The sequence below is a fragment of the Anser brachyrhynchus genome (assembly GCF_964034855.1).
Source record: "Anser brachyrhynchus genome assembly, chromosome: 4".
Lineage (NCBI taxonomy): Eukaryota > Metazoa > Chordata > Aves > Anseriformes > Anatidae > Anser > Anser brachyrhynchus.
This window is the reverse complement of record NC_137698.1, coordinates 73,027,448-73,050,798: the sequence shown is the minus strand read 5'-3', so window position 1 is coordinate 73,050,798 and position 23,351 is coordinate 73,027,448. Positions and strand designations below refer to the sequence as shown.

The following is a 23,351-nucleotide window of genomic DNA, read 5'->3' as shown; positions in this document are numbered from 1 at the left end:
TGCCAGAGGGCCCCATAATAAATCTGTGGTGGTCTTTTGTACGCACACGAGCAGAGATGTGCAGTGTGTAAAAAACAAGAAAATACTCAGAGCTGACTGCTTGCGGGTGTAGAACAGGACCCAATGAAGCAATTCCACTACTCAAAAACCAATACAAAATACAAAATTCCAGTCCCATAATGGAGTTCTGCTATGAAATCTGGCTAATGTGTTTTTAATTGGTTATCAAAACCACAAGAAACCATGCAGCACCATCTTTCGTATGCTAACACGGAGACATGGCAACAGTTCATGTGGTACCATAATAGGCAGCAACACCAAAACAAAATCCCACTCTTCTTTCTCTCCTTGGTAGCAAGCTACCAACAAGTAGGGACATAAAAAATATCCTGAGGTTAAACATGTTTCTTTAAAAAAAATTAAGTAATTTGAGTTATTTGCTACCTTTTATTTTAGGCTGTATTCATCCACATATACAATCTTACACACAACCGCATGAAACCAGCAGACTTCAGAACACTAAGGTGACAAGTTCAGCTCTCACCCTCTGTTAAGTGAAACACAAATTGGTGCTCATAGTCTTGAATATTCCTTTATTTTGGGCCCCAATACCCAGAATTCTGATCCAATGATACGCATATGTTTATTTATAAAAGTAACACATTAGATTTATGATCTAAAATTAAGATACCGGGGCCATACCACACAAGACACCACCTCTTTCGTAGAAAGATGCAAAAAATAACAATTTCTACACACGAAGATTTGTGCGGTCATGGTACTTCTGGTAGGGATCATCAACATACCAGTTTCTTCTTTTCCAGAAAGAAGTGGTCATTTTATCGAGGAGCTTACATTGCGTTCTAGTGCACAGCACCATCTCTCTCAAACGCTTCTTCTGGGCGGAAGACTTCTTCCACAATTTCTTCTTGTACCCAGACTGTCAGAAGAAAATACAGAAGAAATTAAGCAGGTTGCTGCCAGCCGATATGCATATATAGCAATACTGATAAGCAAACCTGGACAAATCCCCCACTTCCAGGGGGTCAGGAGTCTCCCTGTGCACACTTCCATACTAGCTACTGCCTCCTGATGGAAGGAAAACAGCCCACTGTCTGTGAACACAAAGCTTGTCTTCCTTGAAAAAAAATAAAATCTTACCTTCCTCCTCACCCAAAGGCCATTATGCAGCCGGAGAAACCTGTCGATGACAGCTTTCACAGTTTTCCTCTTTCCTTTCCGTAAACTGTAGTAAGTGACGGTCCTCACTGGCTGCTGAAGTATAGCTGGAAGCAGAGGTGTGACTCTAAAGAAAAAAAAAAGAGGGGAAATAGAACAGGAATGGAACAACTCTTTCATTAAGCCAGTCATTGGATTTTTCACGTAATGAGAAATCACAAGTCAGGGTTAACGAAAATTCAGCTCACATTGCAACACGTCATTCAACAAGCGTAGGTATCAATGCTAACTGAATTCCAAATGAAATATATTCATCTTGAAGCTACTGTAGAACAGCTTTTCCATCTACTAAAAGCGTGGTTAAATACTCAAGAGCAAACATACTCAACTGTTATTGGCATTCAGAACTTTTAGAACGTTAATGATCAGCAAAGGAAAGTGATTACACAACAAGCCTATTTGTAAAGTCAAGTCTACACCTACCAAGCACATTCTGTTTTACATCCTCTTTCAAACATTATGCTCAATACAAGTGGAAGACTTAGGATTATAATTGTTTGTGAGACCAAAAAGCAGTAAGAAGCTTCTCAGCCAAGAAAGAGGCCACCTGCTTCTTTGCTGAGGTGCCAAGGAGGGGCTAAGCTTGGTGAAAACAACTGCCTGAAAGGGAGATGTGGGGAGCTGGGGGTCGGCCTCTTCTTACAGAGAACTAGTGATAGGACTAGAGGGAACGGCCTCAAGTTGTGCCAGGGGAGGTTCAGGTTGGAAATGAGGAGACATTTCTTCTCAGAAAGAGCAGTCAGGCGTTGGGACAGGTTGCCCAGGGAGGTGGTGGCGTCACCGTCCCTGGGGGTGTTCGAGGAGAGGTTGGGCCTGGTGCCTGGGGACATGGGTTAGTGGTGACATTGCTGGTAGGGGGATGGTCGGACCAGGTGGTCTTGAAAATCTCTTCCAGGATCAATGATTCTGTGAAGATCTGTTCCTCGCCTGTTCCATCCTTCCCTTGCTTTGCTGGTGAGCTTTCGCTGAGAGGAGGCAGCACAGGGCAGCGCCTACCTGCCTCCTGACCCCACCGCACCCCCAGAGGCTTCACCCCCACACCAGAATCGCTCCAGCACCGCGCAGGCCATACCCTACCTGCCGAGGACGGAGGGGAAGCCCCCAGCGGGCAGGCTCCCGAGGGGCCCCAGCCCCTTCCCGAGCGGCGCCGCCTCCCGCAGCCGCCCGAATCCCCTCAGGGGCACACCTCGCCCCGCGCCGACACCTCGGGCTGCCCGCGGGGCCCAGCTGCCGAGCGGCCGGAGGAGCCCTGTGGAGAAGCACAGCCCTCACAGGCGGCGGCCCTGAGGCGAGGCGCCGCCATTTCGAAGGCGCCGCGCTGCCCCCCCCACAACATGGCCGCCGCCGCCGCCCCCCTCCCTCAGCCACCGACCCGCCAGAGCCCCGCGCAGCGCCGCCGCCATGTCCCGGCCGCCGCAGGAGGAGGCGGAGCGGCGCCGGGGGAGGGCCCCGGGAGCCCCACGCTGGGGGCGGTGCTGACGGGCCCGGGAGGAGCCTCGGCCCCGCTCCGCCTCACGCCGCGCTCTAAAATGGCGGCCGCCCTCCTCCTGGCTGCGTCATCACCTCCTCGCCTTCTGATTGGCCACGCTGCCCGTCACTCTCTTCCCGCTCTGCCCGCCCCCCCGCGCATGCGCGCTGCCCGGTTCCTGGCGGTGAGGGGCGGAGGCGGGCGGTGCCGGCGGCGGAGGCGCACACGGGGCGATGCTGCGGGCGTGGCGGCGGGCGGGCGGCGCGGTGGCCGCGCAGGTGAGCGGGGGGGAAAGCGGCGAGGCGGGGGAGCCCCGGGCCGCCCGCCGTGGGGCCGAGGCGCGGCGCGTCCTCTGAGCGCCGCTCCGTCGTCTCGCAATGACTCCGCGCGCGCGGGCCGCCATTGGCTGCCGGGCTACTGAGGGACAGCCGCGGGAGCCAATGAGGCGGCTCGGGGGGCGGGCGCGTTGATGGGGCGCACTACAAATCCCGGCGAGCAGCGCGCGGGGTCTGCTTGGTGCTGAGCGGAGCCGGGCGCGCGAGGCATGCCGGGCCTTGTAGTCCCCCGCCCGTCTCCGACCGGGCGTAGCGGGGGCTGACGGGTGCCGCGCTGCATGCTGGGTGTTGTAGTCCGTTGGGCGCAGGGCCTGTGGTGGCTTCCTGAAGGGGGGTCCCTGAGGGGGGCCGGGGCCGCGCTGGGGGGCGGCCGACACCGGCGGGGCCCGGCCGGGGCACACGGCGGGGCTGGCGGCGGGGGGCCGGGCCCGTGGGCCGGCGGGGAAGGACGTGACCTTGGGCCGGGGCGTCTAGCAGCTGGCTGCCCGAGGGGGCTGTGAGGAGACCTAAGGGGGTCGCGAGGGGTCTGAGGGGTGCCCGCAGTCGCTGCCGTCCCCCCTCGTATGTGGTGCCCGTGGGTACAACGCAAAAAAGGAGCAGGAGGGATGCCAGGGTGAAAAATTCCCCCTGTGCGCTTCTCTTCTGGGCCTTTCCCCGTCCTCACGATGCTCTCCCCACGTGGTTGTGGGGTATGAAGCCTTTTTAAAGCAGCCACTCGCTTCTGGAAGATGGAAGGGTTCGTAGACGAGGCTAACACCTCCACAAAGGCCCCAGCTTCTATTTCGGGGATCTGCCTAACAGTAGTACACATAAATAAAAAGATCGAATCACTTTTATATTCTACTCTATTCCAATTTCGTTACTCTTCCTATCCACGCGCTCTGTGGATGAAGTGTGACCCGTTACAGCCTCTCCCACCCCAGCAGCTGTCGTTTCCTCTTGCAGCTTTATAAGGCCGGGAGGGTTCTGCCCAGGTCATCCGATGCCTGCTGAAGCGAGGGCCTGGGGAAGGTTTGAGCCAGGAGATGAGAAGACAGAAAGCAGGCTGTCACAGATGTTTGCCTCTCACATCCCTGTGCACGTGTTCAGTCTGTAAGAGTACATCTAGAATGACTGTGCAGCTCTGGAGAATGGGGTGTTGTGCTCTGGAGTTTGGAAGCGTGCCTTCAGTCTATCAAAGTTCGATGGAAAAGCTGCAGACACAGAGATGCCAGAGCATTCCGTGGAGCTTTTTTATCCGTACCCTTGCAATTTCTTTCCTTACTTTAAAAAATGAGTTTTTTTCTTCATCCCTAGTCATGTTTCTCGATTGCTTGACAAAGGAGACTTAGTTTGAACAGCAGAAGTGTGTTTGCAGGCAAGTGGGATCACCTGAGCGTTCACCTGGTGGGGAAGCTCTCAGCACTCCATTACACGTACGTGTACAGGCAGCTGCTGGTCCCCTGGGGTTTCTGCAGCTAAAACCTGTCCCTTTTGGTTGGCAAAAAAAGAAACTAGGTGTAAGAAACGAATGTGTTACAGCGCTGGTTTTGCAGGAGATGCAGAATTGTGGCCTCTAGCCTGATGTGAGGTGACATTAAGGAATTTCTCACAAGGAGGGAGAACTCTGTTGGCAGGAGTAACGCCGTGTGGCTGAGCAGATGCTGACGCTGTGGGGCCTGTGAAGTTCGGTTCTGCAGTCAGATGCCCTTGTTGCACGTAACCTCTCTCATTACGCGGACCGACTTCCCCTGAAGTTTCTCTTTTGCTCTTATTTAAGCACACAAATCCCGCGTTGTGCCCTGGGGGCTGCCTCCTGCGCAGATGCAGCGTGGAGAACGAGGACGGCTTTAGCTCGGGCTGAATGAACGCGGAGGGTGGCGTGCCCTTGAGCTCTGTCTGGGTATTTGAACTTGTGCCTGAAGTCTACGTTCAAGGCGGGGGTGGTTTCTCTAATGAAGTCCTGCTGTGCCCTGCCTGCCCCGAGCGCCTTGCCAGGGAGACAATCTCCCGTGGGTAACCCCAAATGCTGGATTCACTGGGTTCTGTATGCTGCCTGCATACCTTCGTACCTGAGGGTACAGAGTGCCCTGCAAAGTGGGTCTTGTAGTGACTTAGTAGTGGATAACGAATGTGAAATAATGAGTATTAAAGGAGTTAGGTGAAGGAAACAGCACGTGGGAGTGCTGGAGGGGGAAGGAAATGGCCGCAGCTGCTCTCAGTGCCCTGCTGCAGGGGTCTGTGCTGCCTGCTGGGTTCCCTACTGAGGGGATTTTTTATTGGTAGTAAGCACCTGCTAATGATTCAATGGGGAGATGAGAAACTCCTCCTGATTTTCCAAATTAGGGCGATGTAGTGGATTTAAGCAAGATTTTTAGTGGCAAAAGGCAAGCAGTACAGCTTTAAAAAATTGCCGCTGTTTTTTTGGAGGGAATAGTGTATTTTGGTGAGAGGGAAGAAAACGAGAATGGGTTTTCTGCTAAAATACCGGCAGTTAAAGGTTGTAGTTTGCTGCTCCAGTGGCCTGCATTTGGCTTGCTCTCATCTTGCTGCACTGTGAAGAAGCTTGACGAGGAGGCTCTGGGTAAAGGCTCATTTCTAGGTGAGTGCTGGTCACGGTGCCACAGACCCAGAGTTTTGGAAGGGAGTGGAAATTCAGCCAGAAAACCAACCCAGAAAACATTGTTGTCTCCCTTACTCTGTTGTAAATGAGAAGATCAGCTAAGGCTTGCGAAGGACTCAGGGGTAAGAAATGCTGGTTTCCTCTCACCGTCCACGCCCTCCTGTTACTAATCAGAGAGTTTTGGCTGACTTTCTGGAAAAAAATAGGAGTTCAGCGTGCCTGCCTTTCCTCTGCGGTGTCGGATAAGGATGGGACCTGACCCCCAAGAGGCGTGCTTGTTACGTGTTGCCCTACGCAGAAGGAAACAGAGAAGGCTTTCTTCTTGGGTCGGGGTTTAGCGAAACATCCCCTCGTTCTTGTTCATTGATTTTTATTTTTATTTTGTAATTTTCTAGTTGCCCAAAGTATCGCAGCTGTGGGAAGCGATCCTTTTGTGAGTCGTGCACGGATCTCCCTTGAGCCTTGTGTTCCTCTTTTAGCAATTCACATGTGGAAAAAGAAAAACGGAGGGGGCAGTGCTTCTCCTCATTCTCAGGATTAGAGTATCTTAAGCAGTCTTTCTGGTAAATCTGCTTTTTGGGCTAAAACAGGAGATAAACATCTTGGGTTGTGTTATTTGTGTTAAGTAGAATGTGGCGATGTATCGCCCCTCATACAGTAACTTCATTTCTATTATAATCCCGTCTCTGTTTCGATAGAGGTGTGTTCGTAGCTCTTTCAGAGAAAGTCTTGGTGTGGGAGCTGAAGAAGAAATTGTGCCTTCAAAGCAAGGCGTAAGTGTTTAAGCAGCTCTGGTGTTTTGCAGTCACAGCTGAGCTGTGGTAGCTCGTGAGGCTGCTGGAGAGAACCTGAACTGATGCAGTTGTGCCACACGGACGGGAGGAAGGGAACACAAACAGGGAAAACAGTAGCAGAAATATCTTGGGATGTTTTTTGCTTGTTTTTCAAAATGACTAATTATTTCTTAAGATGCCCTTAAGCTGCTCTTGCGAAAAGTCTGTTTGGGGGGAGAAAAAACTCCAACATCGCTGCCCTTCTGCTGGCTGCTGCCTGCCTTCGGAGCCCGCGTGAGACGTGGCGGTGGAACAAGCTGACCTGAAACGGGAGCGAAGGTGAGGAGGCGCTTCGGGGTGCCCGCTAACTCTTCTCTCCTCCACCCCTCACAGAGTTGCCGGTGTGGGAGAGCATCGCTGCGTCCGTCACGAGTGAGCCGTGGATATGCGACCCCGTCGGGAGAGTCGGGGTGCGTAGAAGGATTTGGGGGGGGTGGGCTCTTGTCTCCTGTTCCTTCTGCCGAGGGTGAACCTGCTCCTGAGGTTCATGTGAGAGCAAGCCGATGGTGGGGGTGGGATTTCTCCGGTTAGTAGCTTTTATTCTCCTGGTTCCTTGTGTTCCTTGCTTGATTGACTCGGATCTAAATGAATCTTACCGAGGTGAGTGCTGTCGAGAAGGGAGGTTGGGGGTGGTCACCTTGAACCAAGCTGTGATGCGATTTACGTCATTTTCACTCTTCCCCCCCCCCCCCCCCCCAACAGTGTTTCTGTAGGCAAAATTATTGGTGCCAGCGTCTTGTTTGTGGGTGGAGGAGTAGGGGGAACTGTCCTGTACGCCAGCTATGACACGCAGTTCCGGGAGAACGTAGAGAAAGCCATCCCCTACTCTGATAAACTCTTTGAGATGGCACTTGGTCCCGCACCTTACAGTGCACCGCTGCCAAAGAAACCGGTAAGTGTTTCCCCCACGGCACGCTTCATTCTTCCTTTTTCAGAGAGAGCACCTGCTCTTAGCTTTCAAATTCCAGTAAGTTTTGTTGTGCATCGTTTAAGAATTACGAGCTCAGCATTTTTGTTGCAGTTTTTTGCTTTTCTTTGAAAAGACACTGAAGGACTCTGTAGATCCTTTCCTGTTTCAAACTCCTCTTTTCTTATGAGTTGCCTGATTAATAGAAGCACTATTTAGTGCTTAGTAACAGCGCTGCTTGTCCATTTCCCATTTCATCTTGTGATTGTCTGTGGCTTGTAAAACTGTTATTTACAATAAAAAACAATCTGTTAGGCTCCTAATCAAACAGCTGGTTTGCTTATAGGTAAATCGGGGGGAGAGCTGTAGGTGACACTGGAATTTAACTAATTTTACCGTGGCTGGAGGTTTAGCGTAGTTAGCGAGACTGCAGGATTAGAAAACTTCTGATCTAAGCTGAACTTAATTTAAAGAGATCTGAGAACTTGTTGGATCAATAAAGCTTTGAACAGTGCAGAGTCGTGCATGGGTATGAAACCTTAGTGATGTGACCCTGCAGAAAGGAAAACCTGATACTGCCTTCAGCACCGCACTGGAAATCGAATCTGGAAGTTTCTGTTAGTGCATCTGACAGAAAACGCTCCCTGCTTAAACAAGAATGCTGAAAGGCTTCTCTGGCCGTGGCTTTTCGGAGCTATCAGAAGTTTTTTGACCTTCGAGAAACCCAAAATATTTTTAATTTAAGAAAGCTGTCTTTAACAAACAGCACAGGAGTTAACCAGAACTGTCTCTCTTCTGTTTTCAGCTGCAGGCACTTGTGATAAGCTCTTGCTGCCTCCCAAGCACTGAGTAGCTCTTGCACAAAACAGACTGGTCAGACTAAAATCATCATCTGCCTAGCTATGGCTCCAACTCAGATGTTTTTAGTATTACCTTGTGGCTTTACATGATGGATGTTAAAGAATTAATGTCATAAATCCTTGCAGTAATTTACACTCGAGTTAGTGCTCATCTGTCTTGAAAACCAGCATCCGAGCCCTTTCACAGAGCAGTCAGTGAGGTCACCCTGCCAAACCCACGCCGTGCCTGTGGCATCTTCGGCCATTACCTTGTGTTCTGTAAAGATTCCTTCTAAATTAAAAATTAAAGCAAGCAATTACATGGCCTTGCTGCTATTTTCATGCTGTAGTTTGAAGTTTAGATTTATGATTCAGTTGTCTAGACGTGGAAATGTTCTTCTGTGTTTTAATGGGATTGGTGACACGCAGGCTCTTTGAAAACTGGTGATATTTCTTATTTTTGCTTTTCAAGATACAGCAAGGCCCCCTGAAGATCTCTTCTGTAGCAGAAGTAATGAAAGAATCTAAGCAGCCCGTTACCAAATCCCCCATAAGCAAACCAGAAGCTGTTCCTCCTGCAGAGGAAAAAGAAGGTAACCTTACACAATGTCATGCAGAGGAAACAAAAGAGCTCGTGTTCTCTTGTTTTGTACGTCCCATAGTAGATTAAAATAGTCTTTGGGAGTGGTTGAAGATGAGTATGTTAGAGTTTCTTCAAATTAATATTATTTTTTTCTCAGCCATATTTGTCTAAAAAGGCTTAAACTATTTTTGCTTAGGTTTTATGAAGTTTATTTACGCTAGAATATTTGGAATGTAATACAAATAATGACTGTCCTGCATAGCTTTGGATGTGAGACTCATCAGGAAGAACACTTTTGGGTGCCTGACTTGGAGAGGATTTCTCTCTTTTTCTTAAGCAAATGCAAGAAACTTCACTTAGGATAACTGCTGGGCTGCTTTTAAAGCCAGATCAAATGGAATCGGTTTAGAGAGGAGCAGCTGGCATCTTTGTTCCTTCATCTGCTGCATCGAGTGAAGTTCTGTGTGCACGTGTGTGTGTGTAATAACTGAGTGCTGTCTGTCCAGGAAATTCCCCTTTTTACGGATACAGTAATGTGAATGCCCAACTAATGATTTAACAGAGGAAAAAAGAAAGTCTTTATCTCCCTGTTCTGACGTTGAGCATGTGCATACTAACTGTTGTAGTTCTGTAACTGTACTTAACAGCAGGCACAGCTGCAGCACAGATCATCTCTGCAACAGGTGTAGCCGTGTCGGTGCCAGCTCCGGGGATACAGCCTGAAGAAGGTGAAAAAGATCATACAAACACACTGAAGAAAGCCCAAATCCTACAGCTTTAAGTGCATAAATTATTTCTGTGTTGGTATTTGTCATTTTAAAGGCACTATTCTGTGTGCCTTTTGCAGATGAAAGAACTTGCATCATGTTAACAGGTTTTTAGCATGCTGAGACCCTGAGATAGATAGCTGGGGCAGGCACAGGGAGGGATGTAGGAGGAAAGCCTGCCTTCATGCTGGACTGGAACGTGCATGGTCCAGTTTGCCTCTGCTGCTTGTGGCTTTCTGATTGTGGTTCAGAAAAGCTTGTCTGTGCAGGGCTAAGTGAAGCAACTTCATTTACTGCTTAACTGAACAGGAAACACTAGTTTCTCGCTGATGGGCTATTTCAGATGAGAGTATATTAATTTCTTCCCCTATTAACATGCCCATTTCATAAGCTTATGCGAGCAAGAAGTGAATACGTTCTTCAGTTAGCAACAACATTATTAAAAAGTAACCTCATTTTTTTTTTTAGATGCAGCGTGAGTCTGAGATCTGGGTTCTCTCCTCAGTTTATAGGCAGCCTTAGAGAGAATTAGCTCGATGTTAATTCCCTGTTTTGGAGAGTAACAACATTTTAAGCAGCCTTAGGCTAAGGCATAGAGTGTAATCTTGACTCACCTTCTTTACATTGGCTGAACTCTCCAAGCATGCCAAAGGGGAACTGAAAAAAAAGTGGAGAGAGATTTACTGAAAACTTAAACTTGGCTCCATACATTTTTTAATTCTTGCTTTGCCTTTGCCTTTGAATTTTGTGTATCTTTGTAACTAGACAACGTAAAATCTACAGATTGCATGTGAGGTATCCGTGCTATTGTCTTTAATTTTAAGAAGCTTTGTGACAGTCCTTTGCAATTATGAGTATAATAAGAAAGCTTGATGCAGTTTTGGCATAGCTTCGTGCAGAAGTCAGATTTATAAAATGACACTAACTCTGCAAATCGATTTTGAAAAGAAAGTTACTTCCCTACAAGTAATCCAAATAGTAATTTGGGCTCTCCACTGAAACAGTTTTACTCTCTGCTTTTGTAGATAAAGAACATGAAGTTTCCCATGCTATAAAAGAACGCTCACCAGAAGAAGTTGCGGCCCGCCTTGCCCAGCAAGACAAGGAGGAACAAGAGAAGATATCGGGTAAGTCCTTACCATCAGTTTTCCTGTGCATGTTGTACGTGACAAAAGACTCTGTTGGCTTATGCAGCTGTCTTTTACCCATGTCGTGCTGGCAGAGAATGAGTGCTGGTGAAGAACACTCCACCCACTCACAAATAACTGATGGTCAGAGAAGGATGAAAAAAAAAAGGGGGGGTAGAACAAGCCTCTGAGCTCTCTGGTCCGAGCCTCAGCTTGGAGAGCTCAGGCAGGCTGATCAGGGCCTTCTCCCCTGGAGTTTTGAAACTTTCCAAGGATAGAGAAAGATTGTCCCACCTCTCTGAACATCTTTGCCAGGACTTCTATGGTGGAGAGCTTGTTACATACAATTAATTTCTGTTGTTTCTACTTTAATTATTGCCTCTTGGCCTTTCTCTGGGCACTTCAGAGAAGTCTGGTTCATTTTTTTTCTGTAACCTCTCTAGTTTCCCCTTAGACTTCTCTTCTTCAGGCTAGAATAAGACCTCCAGTCCCCTAACCATCCTAGTGGTTCTCCGCTGTTGTGTCCCAGTTTGTTTGCATCTTGCTTATGCTGAAGATCTCAGGAAGGGATGCAGTATTCCACATGTGGTCTTGTAAATGCCGGCTAGAGGGAGATCGTTTCTTTGTTTGGTCTGTGTCGTGACCTGTTGTTTGATGCAGCCCAGTGCAGTCAGGTGTCACTGCTGGGATCCACAGGTCCTTGTCTACAGAGCTGCTACCTAGGCTTGTTCCGTAGTGACGCAGGACCGCTATGTCAAGGGACCATGAAATGTTGCTTGTAGGTTCTGGATTGGGAACTAACAATTCCTTGTGTGGCTTCGAAGCAACACTTCCATTAATCCAGGTGCACCAGGAGTAGCTGTATTGTGAAGAGGTTGTTTGGCTTTCCATGTGTTCCCAAAACTCACGTCCTCATGCATCTTGCTCAAATAAATTAGATTTGCATCCCTGCCCCCTCACCTCTCCAGTGTAGTTTGTTAGATGTCTACATGATTTATTGGATTTAAAATACCTTGGGGCTGTTGTTTGGTCTTGGTTTTGCTGCACGATTGTTTAAATTGGGAGTTTTGGGTCCTTTCCTTATTTGCCTCAGAGGAAGCCAGAAAAACGGAGAAATGTTTCTTGGCAGGTGGTGTTTTGCCCTCTGGTAAGGCTTGGCAAGCTGTGGCCAGCTACCTTCTGAAACCAAACCCAGCTCCGACTGCAAGCTGCTTGCGGTGTTGGGAGGTTTCTGTGCTGTCCTTCAGGCAGCACTGACCAGGAAGACGGGGAGACCAGTCTGGGAGAAACGGGTGGGTGTTGCAGGACTAGTTCTGACTTGGGGAAATGCAGGGACGGGTGGGCGCAGTGGCTCTGCAGGCCTTCTCTGAAGGAGTTTTTGGGGAATTGGTAGGCTAGAGACATCCACTACAAGGATGCTGAACACTGTATCCAATCCGACCCATCCAAAACCCTGCATCTGTGCACGGTGTTGGCACGTTTGTCAGCCCCACTTACTTTCTCTGAGTGGTTTGTACCTCCCCCAGAGCCTGGGCTTGGCCTGTTGGTGCACAAGCGATGACATTTTTAAATCACAGTAGACTTGTTTGTTGTGGCTTGCTGCTGCTTGTTTCTGTTCAGAGCCGTGGTGCTCTGAGCCCCAGCAACATTGAGCAGGAAGGAGAGGTTAGGCGTTATTTGTCTGCTTCATACAAGGACTCCTTTGCAAGTGAGGTAGTTGAGGTCTTACCCAGAAAAAGTCCAGAGGAGAATTTACTGGGAAGGTGGATTTACCTGCCCCGCTACTTAGAGATAAATAGCTGGCTCCAGTAAGACAGAGTTTGTTCTGTTTAACTATGTCAATTTGGTTCCTGCTTGAATAATTGGTAGGTCGTTTGGGCTTGTATCCCGACAGGAGCAGATAGTTGCCGCCATCACCTTCTGGGCTGGGAAGAATAACTTTGTGGCTCGAATATATCTTTCCTGGGGAAAACAGGAATATTTTCTTGTTTCCTCTTGATAACCACTGCAGAAAGTAAAGATGGAAAATGTCTTCTGGACTAAATGCGCCCCTCTGCAAACGCATGGCATCCACCGAGTAGTCCTACTGCTCTAAGTGCAGGCTTGCATCTTAGCACTCGTTTTCTGAATTAGGAATGTGTTCTGATGGCATTTCTTCTTCCATAGGCTGCAGCGTATTTTCCAAACTGACCAACTCTTTTGGGTCACAGAAGATAACGTGAGGAGATGCAGAGGATGTAACGTGTCACTTTACTAATTAGAGTTTAATTCAGTTAATTCTTTTTTTTTTTTTTCCAGCCCTTGCAGCAACATTAGAAGGAGCCCTGAGCTCTACAGCTCGTGTAACTCTCCAGGCGATTACGGCACAGGAATCTGCTGTGCAAGCAGTGAATGCCCACTTACAAATACTGAAGGAGGCAATGGACAATTCTGAGGTAAACTGGACAAACGGGGACTTTGTATATTCTGTTCAGCAAAACTTGCCATCTCACAATTAAAGTTGGAAGCTTTTCATGCACTGTCTTAATGTTTATCACAGTTTTAACTAATCTTTCCACTTCTGAAATGTGTAACTTAATAATAAAATGCTTCTGCTTTTGACTTTTTTTCCCCTCCAATTCATTTATTCCCTTTTTGCGAGTAGTTATGCGAGTAGTTCAGGTTATGCTGCTAGTCTTCACAGGTAATGCAGAGGGTATAACTGAGTGGTTAATCAAATGAACAGGGGCATACAGACAACTAAACTTAATCTTGCGCTGAGTAAAACAAACGCCTTAAGAATTTGTTATTTAACTTGATGCTTAAATGTCCTGTATTACTTTAAAATTGCTTTTAAGTGTAATACATATAGAGATTTGCCCCAAAATGTTGTGGCACCATACAGTGATCCTCACATGTGCCCTGCTGTGTGTACATGTATCTGTTGCTCAGTTGGAACAAAATGTTAAGGATCAAGGAAAACAACATAAAACATTGAAAGGAAGAAATTCTTAAAGCTTCCAGCTATGTTGCTGGTAAAACAAAACCATGTTGGTCAGCCAGCGTGAAACGAGTGTAGCAAACTCTGAATCTTTACAGGCTATTATTTCCTGGGTAACTTTATTGTAGCGATTGTGATAACCCTAATGAAAAATCTATACTTCTTAGACTGCCGGGGAGAAAAAATCCGCTCAGTGGCGCACTCTGGAGGAAGCACTGAAAGATCGGAGGAGAGCAGTGGATGAAGCCGCTGATGCCCTTCTGAAAGCCAAGTACGTTGCCTGGTTTTAAGACTTATGGAGCGGAAAGGTAACGCCACCCATGAGGGCTGGCAGGCATTAGATGAGTTCTGGGACAGTCTGTAAGGCCAGATTTTTCTGAGATGTGTGGTTAGTGAAAGCCTGAATTCTAAAGCGGAGCCTGCTCATAATGTCAGGTTCTGAATAAATTGCAGTGGTGTGCACTAAGTCTGGTGTGCAGGCTCATTACCTAATGATTGTAACAGCAAAAGTAAGCTGATGGAACAAAAATATCTCCAAGTTGTTTTGGTAATGAGGTTAGAAATAAGTTTGGAAGCTCTTTAATGATTCTGAGGCTGAGGGGGCAATGGGAGGAAGAGGGGAACGTCCTTGAAGTTGCACAGTTGTTAAGTTACAAACTCCTCTTACCTTGGAAGTTGCTGTGCTGACTGGAAACAGGTAGGAGGAGTAACGGAGGGTTGCAAAGAGTAAAACCAAGCTAGCCAAAACCCCAGATGTGCTCCAAGGTTATTGCTAACCAAAACTGCAGATGCTCAAAGGTTATTGCTAGCTTTCATTCTCTGTCTCTCTACTGGATGCCTCCACTTTCAATGAGTTACTTATTTTAAAAAGCTTGTTCCTTGCTCCAGAGAGTTTATTAGAAATCTCTGTTGGTTTGAATGGATTTGGAAAAAGGACACTTGTTCCTTGATTTCCTAGAGGAAAAATGGTTCTCAATTAAAAAAAAAAAAATTAAAAAATCTTTTACAGAGCTCTATAAATTTTCTCCGTCCTCATTTATCTCTACCAGTCACCATGTCTAAAACACTTCTGCAAGAATAAGCCATCTATATTAAAAATGTTTCTTTGATACTCTCCTGTGTGCTGGAAATGTCTGCCTTCTAATACTAACTTAGCTTTGCTAATTACTGTCAGTGAGCTTTCATTCATCTTCCCTCTCCGGCTATGTCTTGAGTCCCAAGTTGTAATTATACCATACGTAATTCTCATTTTACGTGGAATGGAGCCAGTGACATCTCTAGGCTTCAGGCTGCAGAAGAAAATCTTTAATCTCAGCATTTTTGCCATAGAACTGGTAGATGGGAAACATGAGAGTTATCAGGTGGTTCTTCCTATAAACACGGACGGTGTCAAGTAAACTTTTCTCTGGGGTTATGTCGTAAGACCTGCACGTGTTATAATTAGCAGCTGCTTCTCTTTTCAGAGAAGAGTTAGAGAAGACAAAAGGTGTAATTGAGAATGCCAAGAAGTCTCAGATCGCAGGAGCCAAATCTCACATTGTTGCTGCAGAAGAAAATCTTCATCATATGATCGTCGACTTGGACAACGTAGTGAAAAAGGTAATGCTTCCACACACTGTTTTTAATCATCATTAGAATAACAACTACTTGGCAGCTTGTGCAGAATTCCCTTTCCAAAGTCCTCTGTAGCAGATTAAATACTTTTAGTTTGAATTCTGGCTTTTTTTAGCTATGGTCAGTCCTTGAACTGATTATACTACCAGTGAATAGTCCTGACAAGAACTTTTTGAGGAAAACCTGGTCTCTGTCCTGAAAGTCTCCAGACAGTTTGATCGGTGCCGTGCTTTCTTTGGGCAACTTGTAGTTCTTCCTGTCTGATGTGGAGTGGAATTTGAAAGATTCAGACAAAACATTAAACGTGTGGTTTGATGTGGTGTGCCTTCCACACAGTGTTTTAATGTTCTGCTGGTGGTGGCTTTTCCTTGGCAGGGCACGGGAGACTTAAGAGTCACTGAGTGCTGCTTTTTAACCTTGAAAGGAAACTTTGGAAGCTCTGATATAAGACACGCCTCTGTAATCACTGTAATCAATGTGTGCTAATGGCGTTGTGGGGAAATGACTTTACAACTCAGAAGACGGGAAGAAAAGTAAAGTTGAAATTTGGCTCCCTTTGCAGGCCAGTTCCTGCAAAAGGAGACAAATTCCAATTCCATCCCTCAGGTGTAATTTCAGTGGTGAATTTACCTTAATAGTGGGAGCATCAGGAATTAGTGAGAGGAGGGCAGCTCTCTTAGGACTAACTTGCTAGGCCTGCACAATAGCCGCAGGAAACAAGCGCTCAGTAACGGAGGAAAAGAGCTGGACATCTTTAATGATAAATTCAGTATTTAAGATAATGCTTTGATCCTGTCTAGGCTACAGGTTGACTGTGTTGTTAGTGTGCGTGTGAGAGGAAATGGAGTTATGTAGCTGAAGCAAATAATGATTGTACACAAGAGGTTTGATAGCACAGGCTGGTTTTTCTTTTCCCCAAGCGTGTTTGTTTTAGTTGGGCTGGAGGATAAAGATCTCTGCCACTAACACAAGGCCTTGTCTTAAATTACGTGTCTCTGTTTTTGGTAATTCGCCTTGAAAAATAAAACTAATTCATTTTGTTTGTTACAGGTTCAGGCAGCACAGTCCGAGGCCAAGATAGTAGCTCAGTATCACGAGCTTGTGGCTACAGCTCGAGAGGAGTTTCAGCGAGAACTCGACAGCATCACTCCAGACGTCCAGCCCGGCTGGAAGGGGCTGAGTAAGTCTGGCACTGCGGCGGTACTCCTGGCTGGTTACCCTGACCTTGTAGTGCTTCTGTAGTTCTGCCTGCTGGACTGAGCGTTCAGTGTCCTTTTTCCCCTCGTTTGCTTGAAGTGAAAATGAGCTCACAGTTGGAAGTAGTAGGCTAAAGCAGGTGCTAGTGCGTCGGTGCCTTATGGCTCCTGCATGACACGGAGTGCTGATTTGGTGTGCTTTTTTCAAAGTTAGCTGGGGTGTTTTCTTGTTTTGTTTTGGTTTTGTAATCCATGCACTATATTCTATCAGTTATACCCTTGTGAGAAGGAAGGCAATACCTACACACACAGTGAAGTCAGCATGGCCTTTCACGTGCTCTGCTTGAGAAACAGCCCCGGTCACTCCAGATTTGGATCAAATGTGTGTTGCTCGCTGATCAAGTATTTCTCTGGTTGATTCTGTGGTTATAGGTATTCTCATAGACTGTTGTAACAGAGGAGTGAAGAGCTCCCTGAGTTTTTCTAGGTCATCACTGAAATGATAAAATGAAAGAGATTGACTGCTCTTTATGTACCCTACATACCCCAGGATGTTACTTTTAAATTAAATTGACACAGGAACTGATCTTGAAGCTACTACTCCTACAGTTCTTTGCCTGAGATCTGACATCTCACGCACTCATATTTTTGAGGTGCTTGGGTTTTTTCAACTTGAGCTCTTTTCCTTATAGCAGAAAAAAGAGAAATGAGAAATGTGATTCAAAAGTGTCGTTAGAATCTCTCTTCCTAGAGGGATAAATGTATTACTTCGAGTTGTTGGAAGGTTCATGTACCACAGTGTTTTAACAGAAAATGTGCTAAATGATCTTGTGTTTCTAGTCGCAGTGTTTAGAAGGACCGTGTCTGAGTTATAGTACATTTCCCTCTAGTTATAATACGGATTGTTTGTAAAATCATTTCTGGAAAGGTCCTTTTGTTTTGTTTTTTAAAGTTGGGAAAACATTTTTAGATTAATGACCTGTTTGCAGTTTGCTGTGCTGTCTTACATGCGCAGTCTTCTGGGGTATTAGTTCTGAAGAAAACTTTATTTGGCACCCTGGAGTGGAGCTGCCATCCCTAATGCAGGCTAAAGGGTGAACATCCTGGTTTTGTGATCACTGCACTTTGGTGGGAGGCGAGGGAATCTCCTGGTAGCTTCCAAGCATTCAGCTTCATACTGATGGGCCCCACTGAAGTATACGGGACTGACTTTTTAGTGACTCATTGCTGCTTGGGAATTTGGTTCTTACCAACTGCTTCTAAGAACCTGGAGACATCAGACTAAAACTTTCAGTGTCCTGTTGCACTTCTCTACTCACAGTTCGTATTCCTTGCTTCGACTAAAAGGTTAACCTGGGGGGTTTCCAAAGGTGGGTGTAGTGACTGGGATGTTTCGGGCTACATCTTGCTTGTAATGTGGAGAGGTTTCTATCATCAGCATGCTGTTCTTCTTACATTCCTGAAGACTTGGACTCAAGACTAAGGTGCTCTAGATAAGAAGCTATTTTCAGTTTTTCTTTTGCATGACTGACTTGCAGCAGTGAATGTGCATTAACTTTTCCAACCTCTCCTCTTTCTGTTTGCAGAGATAACTGATTTAGGTGAGTTCCTCTAACTTTTTTTGGTCTTGTGAACGTCATCTCTTTTCTCTTTGTCCTTTTTTATGTGTGGTGCACCACTGTAAATTACACGCAGTATCAACAAAGAGGTGAAATGTTGCATTCCTAAAATACTCCTGACTGAGTTATGCTTTGGGATCTGTTCCACCAGTTTTGCATGTGCTGCTTAAACCACAAACTCTTTGTCTAACAGCGCTCGCTTGCCAGGGGAGTGGGATTGTTGGCTTCTGAAAACCAAGCTTGCTTTTTCATTGAGAATTTAAGCTGTTCAGTAGCTGCTGCTGAGATTCCAATGAGAAATAGAAACTTAGATCAATTCTAATTAAGCTGCGTGACAGGGTTTTCCCTCAAGTAGGCCCAGCTTGCAGTGCTCCTGGCTCACGTGAGGTGCTGGATGCGCCAGCTCCTGGTGATACTGCTAAAATGCCCAGGTACTTCGTATGCTTGAAAAGCCACGTAGGGGCACTCTGAGCTGGGTCACCAAAAAAAGATTGGTTTAATTTGAATTTAATCATGATTGATTAACTCTTTGATTCTGAGGATGATTGTTTTCCTTTGGAAAGAAACCTAATTTAAAGCTCAAGTGCAGTAAAGCCCAGCTCTGTTTTAATAGCAGTAATTTCAGCGGCTGAGCTCCTTAGTGCTGCTGGCTTTCCTAGAAGACAAGTATCAAACTTCCTCGCAGATCCACATCTAGTTACGAGCACTACTGCTCTTCAAATAGCCAAACCTGAAAGATACAGATTTGGATAACAAATCTGATCCTGAATAGTTGGCCTGGAGGACTGTTAAAAAAGAACCTTGTTTTGGCTCTCACCGTGCCTTCAGATGTTCACAGGATCCCATTTCTGTGAGCTTGTACCCAGCTAGCTGTATCAGTCAGCATGGGGCTTTTATGTATCCTGCTGCTCTGTGTGCTGTCAGAGGGAAACACATGGTGGCGTAAAGACCAAGAAAGGGACAGAGTTGTCGACAGTCTCCTCTAACTGTAATTACAGGAGTGTAAATCATAGGTGTGAATAATTTCAAAGAAATGAAGGTCGTTTCTCTCCTGCTTGCGTTTGGTTTGGTTCAGAAAGGAACATTGGCTGGGCATTAGCACCGGTCAAGGGCTTGAAGTGCTCAGAAACATCTCATAAAATGTGCTCCCATTTTCCATAAACCACGCGTGGAGCCTTAGGTGGGAAAGCACTGCCGTTGGCAGTTTCTCACCGCCCTGCCTAACGCCCCGTGTTTTCTTCAGCTGGGCAGCTATCGACGGACGACCTGAATTCTCTCATCGCACACGCCCATCGGCGCATTGACCAGCTGAACAAGGAGCTGGCCGAGCAGCGGGTGAGGGAACAGCAGCACATCGAGCTGGCCCTGGAGAAGCAGAAACTTGAAGACAAAAAGGCACTTGAGGCAGCTGTGGCCAAAGCGCTGGAGCATCACAAAAGTGAGATCGAGATAGAACAGGAGAAGAAGGTAAAGTGGCATAACCCGTACGTTTCAATCTCCAGTGCAAAAAGAATGTAGAAGAGCTAGAGAGAGCACACAGGAGGGCAACTAGGGTGTTGTGAGTGACGGGAGACTTCAGCTAGGAGCCCTAATACTCTAAGCATGGAAAGGAGATTTTGAGCAGGAAAACTTCAAATTTAGGAGGGTGGTGTTGTACAGTAAATTCAGGAATTACTTTTGTTTTTCACATTACTAAGGATTTCACCTACAGCCTATTACTTCAAAGCATTGCAGTGACTGCTATTAGTTTACAGCTGTCATCTTTGTACTGTCATCTTTGCATTTAGTGGAAGAGTGGAAATGGCACAGTCCTTAAATTATAAGCCAGAAAATGCTTCAGGTGCTTCTAATTAAACCTGCACCATACATCTTGTCCTAGCTTGCACTCTCCACAGTGGATAAATGTTTTATTATAGATCAGGGAAAATGAAAGGGTATCACAATTTTATTAAACTGTTTAGTAGTATTACAGTATATAGGGAAAAGGGAAGGCGTGTTTTGTTTGGAAGCTGACTTACAAGTGCCAGAGAACTTAGTCTGTTGTGTTACTGTATTTTTTTTGTATAATATTTTGATACCAGCATGTACACATTATTGGGGCTGGGGGTTGTGAGGTGGTTCTACTCCATGTGATCCCTGATGGCTGACAGTCACGGTGCATGTCGGGCCGTGGGAAGGGGTGGTGTAATGGCAGCTGCTCGCTTGTGTGCAGGTTGAAGAAGTCCGAGAGGTGATGGAGAGCGAAATGAGGACCCAGCTGCGGCGGCAGGCTGCTGCCCACACCGACCATCTGAGAGATGTTCTTAAGATCCAGGAGCAGGAGCTGAAGGTGGAGTTTGAGCAGGTAAGGGGGAGAGGCCTCGAGGAATGGGGTGGATTTGGTTCAGTGCTGCTGTTGAAGCCTTGCAAAGCATGAACGTTGCAGGGTGAGAGTTGTGAACTGTCTTCCAGATGGGGGGCTAGGGAGGGGAGCCTGCCCATCTTGTATAGATGAAGAAGTACTTGAACAGAGAAGTCTTATTCTGACTTGCCTTAAAAGCTTCTACTTTAGGTGAGAAGCTTGCGACAATTACAAATGCAGAAACTTAATTTCACCCTAATAAGGCTTCTTACTGCTATAATGTATTTACTATATAGATGGTCTCTAGCAAGGAAAAAAAACCTATAGCAGCATTTACTAAAAAGAGGCTGAATACAGTTCAGCAGTTGTTACTGGCCTGATGATAAATGTTTCTATTTCAGAACTTATCGGAGAAGCTCAGCGAACAAGAAATGCAATTCAGACGCCTTACTCAGGAGCAGCTTGACAACTTCACCTTGGACATCAACACTGCCTACGCCAGGCTGAAAGGAATTGAGCAAGCAGTTGAGAGTGAGCACTGACGTTGAAATTGCATCTTGTTGAGGACTAGAGTTAACAGCCCCCAGGCCTGTTACCAAACCTAAACACAGGATTAGATGTAGCTTGTGGGCCGTGGGTTGTTACAGCCGAGTACCCAGCGCCTCCCAGCTGCACGAGCCCAGAGGCGGTTCTGCCAAAAGCTGTCCTAGGGCTCTGTGTGCAGGGACCGCCTGACACTGGAGCGTGGAACTGGCTTGCTGTGAGCACTAAGGGCAAGGGGAGGGCTGGGTTAGGGGGATGGCTTTTGGTGCTTGTGTTCACTTTGGTGTTACTTTTCCTGTATGTCTGACCCCACCTGAGTGTCCCGTTCTTGACTTACTTCTCAGGCCATGCAGTAGCAGAAGAGGAGGCCAGGAAGGCCCACCAGCTGTGGCTTTCTGTGGAAGCACTCAAGTACTGCATGAGAACAGCCTCCGGGGACAGCCCCACAGAGCCCCTAGAGAGCGCGGTGAAGGCCATCAAGGCCAGCTGTTCCGACAACGCCTTCACAGAGGCCTTAACGGCAGCTCTGCCCCAGGAGTCCCTGACGCGGGGAGTGTACAGCGAGGAGGCCCTCCGAGCGCGCTTCTACACCGTGCAGAAACTGGCCAAAAGGGTGGCTATGATCGATGAAACGAGAAACAGCTTGTACCAGTACTTCCTCTCTTACCTGCAGTCGCTTCTCATGTTTCACCCCCAGCAGCTGAAGCCGCCTGCTGAGCTCAGCCCCGACGACCTGGATACGTTTAAGTTACTGTCGTACGCTTCCTACTGCATCGAACACGGAGACCTGGAGCTGGCAGCCAAGTTTGTCAACCAGCTGAAGGGAGAGTCCAGGAGAGTGGCGCACGACTGGCTGACCGAAGCTCGAATGACCCTAGAAACGAAACAGATTGTGGATATCCTGACAGCATACGCCAGCGCTGTGGGGTTAGGGACAACTCAGGTGCAGTGAGCTAGGATTGGCACTTCGGAGGCAGTTGGGCACTTGTTTGTGCTGCAGGGAAATCCACTGATCTCCTGAGGGTGTTGCAAACCGAGCAGCTGGCGGGGGGCTGGAGGCGTGAAATCCAGGCATGGGTACTGCCCTGTTTCCTTGCACTGTATTTAACTTTACCACCTGTTGTACTGGGGTTGGGTTGAGTTATCATGACAACCAACTTCAGGAAGCTTCTCTACCGTTTGTGTAAAAATTTTGTTTCCCTGTCTTACCAAGCCAGCTCGTGATCCAACCAAAATGATGTTTGTAACCTCCTGATGATTTGCCACATTGTCAGCTGAATAAAACCAGACTTCAACCACCTCCCTCCTGCTTTTCAGTTTCCTATTTAATATCAAACACAGCTGAGCCATGCAAGGACAGCCTCTTTGCATGATCTGAGGAAACAGCAAAATTTAACCTCTGTACTACTCTCAAGGAGTAAGATTTCACTGATAAGATCAATTCAGCAAAATTCAATTCAGCAATTGATTTATTTACACCTGTGTGTAAATAAAACAATATTTATGAGTACAGGTTTAAGCAGACAAAAATTAAGTGTCAGAGCATGTAGTATGGTGGATATCTACCTTGTGTTTCCTATTAGAGCTGTTCTGCAGCTTTAGGACAGGTACACCTATCCAGAAGCCAGACTTCAGTTCAACCATGAGAATCCATAAAAAGAACAAGCTCCTTCCTTCCCTCTCTCTCACCATCTCCTTAATTCTTACCCTCAGTGAAGAAAGATGAGATCTGCTTAGTACCCGGGCTTTCTCTACTCACTGCTCCAACTTTGAGGTGTTAGAATGCTAAAGCACAGCATGAGCTACCCTGTGAAACACCTCTGCCTAGCACAAGGCCTGTTTACCTGCTGAAGCAAACCCTGCCTTCGACCAGCTTTACTGCAAATCTTACTAGAACGTGAGCAGCACCTTACTTTTAGCCCTTAAGCTGGAGTTGTGCCTGCAGCAGCTGTTGTGTCCCAAGCTCGTTACTGGATTATCCCTCAAGTGCCTCCCACAGCAGTGAGCTCTTGACTTGCCCTGCAGCATTGGGCACACCAAGGTCAAAGGCAGGCAGTCAGCTGTTAACTCCTCCACCACTAGGACAGGGTTTTAGCACAGTCAGGAGCTTCTTTGCAAGTTCACAAACTATCTCAGAAAAAACCCTTCCACAATTCCGGTACGAGCTGAGCCCAGGTGCAGTAACACTGCCACGAGGGCTGGCTAACTGCACAGCAGAGAACAGAACAGCAGTTGTCTGTCTTTCCAGTCTCCTCCTCAGCTTTTTTGCTGCGTTCTGTACAAACTTCACTTAGTGGTCTCTCACAGACCAGCAGTAGCGCTGTAATCAACAGTTTTTGCTCAGGGACGATCACAAGG

The 23,351-nt window shown here is 46.9% G+C and overlaps 2 protein-coding genes across 3 annotated transcripts; one reads left to right on the top strand and one right to left on the bottom strand.

The window, feature by feature from the left end:
* Positions 1–576: 576 nt before the first annotated feature.
* MRPL35 (mitochondrial ribosomal protein L35) lies at positions 577–2,784 on the bottom strand. The gene is made up of 4 exons (XM_080591357.1): positions 2,612–2,784; positions 2,317–2,488; positions 1,162–1,306; positions 577–940 (listed from the first exon to the last, which is right to left on the bottom strand). Exons 1-4 carry the CDS (start codon positions 2,640–2,642, stop codon positions 752–754), a joined length of 537 nt encoding a protein of 178 aa, XP_080447483.1. The 5' UTR covers positions 2,643–2,784; the 3' UTR covers positions 577–751.
* A 13-nt stretch (positions 2,785–2,797) lies between these two features.
* IMMT (inner membrane mitochondrial protein) lies at positions 2,798–22,293 on the top strand. 2 transcript variants are annotated; one of them, XM_080591345.1, is made up of 15 exons: positions 2,798–2,985; positions 6,811–6,887; positions 7,180–7,369; positions 8,696–8,816; positions 9,454–9,534; positions 10,599–10,700; positions 12,999–13,135; positions 13,848–13,951; positions 15,144–15,279; positions 16,345–16,474; positions 18,077–18,091; positions 19,353–19,576; positions 20,322–20,453; positions 20,852–20,981; positions 21,338–22,293. In XM_080591345.1, the coding sequence occupies exons 1-15, from the start codon at positions 2,941–2,943 to the stop codon at positions 21,943–21,945; spliced, it is 2,232 nt and encodes a 743-aa protein (XP_080447471.1). In that variant the 5' UTR covers positions 2,798–2,940; the 3' UTR covers positions 21,946–22,293. The 2 variants fall into 2 exon arrangements, with proteins under 2 accessions (XP_080447471.1, XP_080447472.1); XM_080591346.1 differs by lacking the exon at positions 18,077–18,091.
* Positions 22,294–23,351: the final 1,058 nt, after the last annotated feature.